The following is a 4341-nucleotide window of genomic DNA, read 5'->3' on the forward strand; positions in this document are numbered from 1 at the left end:
CAAGAATTTGGAGGAGTATATGTCGTCTCCAAGCTCAAACGACTCTCCTGCCACTGCTCAAAGAAAAAGAGACTGGAAGGCAGCCAAGTTAGCCAAAGAAGTATGCAGACTCTGTGGATTCGACACAGTTATGGATGAATCCTTGATAAATTCTTGAATCAATCCACATAGAAGACTTCTTGATGATGACCATGTCCCTCATCTCACCTATGCGGAACCCCCCCCCCCCCCTCAGACGGCTACTGGGATATCCGAATCTCACTGAATGCCAGATACTTCACTGTATTTGAGCAGATCGACCGCAGCCTTCCGGACGACAAAAGACTTCCTATGGAGTTTGAGAGACTTAACCAATTCTATGCTAAGCATGCCTATCTAGTTGAACACATATGGTCTAACGATAGACCATCCATAGTGAAGAATTACAATACTAGGAAGTTCATGAAAGCTGAGTTCATCCAGTACACCCTGACCAGGAGGGAGCACGACTACATCCGCACCCAGGCTGATTTTCCGTGTATGAACCCTGAAGAAGTGTTTCTCATCGCCAAGGTTTTTTAGCACAAGTCTGAGAAGCATCCGAAGATGAAGATCACTCTTGAAAGGGCCAGTATCTTTCTTAAGGAAACAGTCTGTGACTTCGCAAAAATGGATGCAGACATTCATCCCATCATCTTCAAAATTGCTGACTTGCCACCGCTTGACCCCGCACCCATGCCTACCGCAGGCTATGAAGAAAGATCCTTAGGTGCAACCAACTATCCCGAGCTGGGAGTCATTTTCAAGAGGAAGACTGAAAATGTCAAATATTTCATTCCTATGACCGCGATGAACCGTCTCACCATAAAACAACTTGAGATCTGCTGCAACGCAGTTGAAAAATCTAAGAATACAACCGCAGAGGTCAAGTTTGAAATACTGAGAATAATCAACTGGTTAGAGAACGTCAAGAAGTTTGGGTGGATCCTGATCATGTTCCTTAAACTTGATAACTGATCAAAGTTAAAGAGGTCACTTAGGGGGAAATTGTTGAATCAAAAAAAGTGACCCTCTTGAACTTTAGCTACCGCAGCCTCCAAGCCACCACAGTTAAGCAATCTCATCAACTTGTCATCCGAAGTCTTCAGCACCGCAGTCTTTATCTCTACTTAGTTTATTTTGTCTTTTCTGTAAAACACTCAAATGTCCAGTATGCCTTGCATGGCTACTCTTAGAGTTGTAAACTTGTCTCTATAAATAGAGTTCATTTCTCATGTAATTGGTACCGATGTGAATCTCTCTTCAAATTCTAATACACATCTCAAAGTTCTCATTCTGTCTTACTTATCAAATCTTATTACTCTCTTAATCAATCATCATCTCTCTTCGAATCAAGTCACTTGTGACTTAATCACTAAGCTAGATCTCACTTATTAACTTGGTTTGAATGCATTCCTTGTTATGAATCTGCTTATGTGTATACTTGATATAACAATTGTTGTTATTTACATTTCTTTACTTTTCCGCATCTAACTCACTAACTTCTAACTCTTAATATTATTGTTGAGCTAACAGATGCTTCGAGATTAACTATTCCGCTATATACTTGTTCTAACGATTTGTTCAAGTGTGTCTCAAAGTTTTTCTCTCAACACTACCGAAAGAATTGAGGCCGATGAGAAGATAAAGGTTGAGGGAAGTAACAACAACGACAATGAGAAGAATAAGAAGTTTACGAAAACAAACGACAAATTTGGAAGCAACCAAGAAGGGAAGTGTTGTGACCAGTGCAAGAAGAAGCATTTCGGTGACTGTGTCGTTTGCTTCAAGTGTAAGAAGCCAGGGCATATTTCCACAAATTTTCCTATGAAAGGAAGATTTTGTTTTAATTATGGAGAGGAGTAGCACATTAAGGCAGAGTGCCCGAAAGCGGAGAAGGTGATCCCGAGGATCTTGCCACCAAAGCCCAAGGGTCAAAGCTACCAGATGACCCTCAACGAGGCTAAGGAAGAAACCGATGTTGCTTTAGGAAACTTAGACTAGGTACCCCTATCTTAGTAGAAGTAGTTGGTGGTAGGAATATACATGTTAGTAATATGTTAGAGGCCGTAACTTTAGATTTAGATGAGATTGAATTCCATCGAGAGATTTTACCATTTGAGTTAAGTGAGTTCGAAGTTATTCTTGGCATGAATTGAATGGGACAAAACCTCGTAGACATCTTATGTGGATGGAAGATGGTGCGCATCAGTCCACCTGGAAGAAATCCATTCGTCGTTTACGAAGATAAGAATAGAGTGAAGTCTGGAATCATCACAATGATGAAGGACATAAGATGCTTATCGAAGGAATGTTCGACATTCCTAACATACGTAATCAATGTGAAGAAGGAGAAAAGGTAAATGACTGATATACCTATGGTGCAAGACTTTCCTGAGGTATTTCCAGATGAATTACTAGGATGACCACCAGAGAGGCAGGTAGAATTCAGAATCGACTTGTTGTTAGGCACGATGCCGATTGTGAAGGCTTCGTATCGTTTAGCGCTGACAAAGATGAAGGAGTTAATGACACAACTCCAGGAGTTATTGGATAAAGGTTTTATAATACCTAGTTCATCACCTTGGGGAGCTCCAGTATTGTTCATAAAGAAAAAAGACAGTACTATCAGAATGTGTATTGACTATCGGGAGCTAAACAAAGCTACGATCAATAATAAGTATCCTTTACCTAGGGTAGATGACTTGTTCGATCAATTTCAAGGAGCAACTGTTTTATCCAAAATTGATCTCAGGTCAAGTTTTCTCCAGTTAAGGATTAGGGAGCAAGATATCGAGAAGACAACCTTTAGAATCTGATATGGACACTATGGATTCCTCTTTATGTCGTCCGAACTAACCAATGCTCCGGCAACATTTATGGATCTGATGCATCGAGTTTGTAAACCTTTTCTCGATAAATCAGTAATAGTGTTCATAGACAACATCTTGATTTGCTCCAAGAACAATCACGATCATGGAAAACATCTCCGAGAAGTACTGGAAGTCCTTAAGAGGGAGAAACATTATGCAAAGTTCTCCAAGTGCGACTTTTGGATATGGTAGATTCAGTTCTTGGGTCATGTAGTTAACCAAGAACGCATTTTGGTTAACACAACAAAGATAGAAGTTGTAATGAAGTGGGAGACACCAAAGAGTCCCACCGAAATCCTTAGTTTTCTGGGATTGGCAGGCTACTATCGAAGATTCATCCAAAATTTCTCTTCTATTGTGGCTCCATTGATAGCCTTGACCAACAAGGGAGTTGTCTATACTTGGAGAGAGAGAGAGAGAAGCAAGAAAGAGCTTTTAGTGAATTGAAGAAGAGATTGTGTGAGGCACCAATCCTCGTCCTACCACAAGGAACTGAAGATTTCGCAGTTTTCAGTGATGCTTCTGAAAATAGATTGGGATGTGTCCTTACTCAAAGGGACAAAGTAGTAACTTACGCCTCAAGAAATCTAAAGCCCTACGAGCAAAACTATCTGAATCATGATCTAGAGCTTGCATCAGTGGTTTTTTCCCTAAAGATATGGAAGCATTATCTTTACGGAACCTAATGCAAACTCTATATAGATCATAAGAGCCTCCAATATCTCTTTTCTTAGAAGGAGTTGACTATGAGACAAAGGTGATTGATGGAGCTACTCAAGGACTGCGATTGCAAGATACTTTACCACCCGAGGAAAGAAAATATCATCGCCGATGCCCTGAGTAGAAAGGTGATTCCTGAAGGAAAAAGAGCTAGATCGTTGAAGATTGACATAATCTCAACAATTATAGAGAAGATGAACGAAACTCAGACAAGGGCTCTGGCTGAGAGTGATCGGAAAGAGGAACGTCTACGTAAGACGTTTATGTTTGAAGAAGACAAACAAGGGTTAGAGACGTTTAAGAATCACATTTGGATGCGAAAGATAGGTGGGATACGGGATATTCTCAGGGAAGAATCTCATACGACTATGTATTTTATACACCCAGGTAGCATCAAAATGTACTTAGACTTAAAGCCCTATTATTGGAGGCCGACAATGAAGGTCGACATAACAACTTACATAGCGGAATGCATAACTTGTGTGTGAGTAAAGGCACAACTTCCTAAGCCATATGGGAATTTGGAACCCTTACCAGAACTAATAGGGAAATGGGATGATCTTACCATGGACTTCATAAAAAAGTTTTTGAAGACAAAGAAAGGTCACGACATGATATGGGTTGTAGTAGACCGACTTACAAAGAGTACGCATTTCATAGTTGCATGAGAGAATTGATCTATGCAGAAGTTGGTAGAGACCTATGTAAGGGAAGTCGTAAGGATTCATGG

General features: G+C 40.4%; 1 protein-coding gene across 1 annotated transcript; it reads left to right on the top strand.

Moving 5' to 3' along the window:
• The first annotated feature begins 3655 nt into the window (after nt 1-3655).
• Nucleotides 3656-4099, top strand: LOC145099468 (uncharacterized). The gene has a single exon (XM_079037041.1). It carries the CDS (start codon nt 3656-3658, stop codon nt 4097-4099), a length of 444 nt encoding a protein of 147 aa, XP_078893167.1.
• The last annotated feature ends 242 nt before the right edge of the window (nt 4100-4341 follow it).

The sequence above is a fragment of the Lactuca serriola genome, chromosome 4, assembly GCF_051521515.1.
Source record: "Lactuca serriola cultivar US96UC23 chromosome 4, Lser_US96UC23_V15, whole genome shotgun sequence".
NCBI lineage: Eukaryota > Viridiplantae > Streptophyta > Magnoliopsida > Asterales > Asteraceae > Lactuca > Lactuca serriola.

Bases quoted from the DNA above. Each gene is read 5' to 3' on its own strand.
- LOC145099468 (XM_079037041.1), top strand. From the start codon at position 3,656: ATGGAGCTACTCAAGGACTGCGATTGCAAGATACTTTACCACCCGAGG.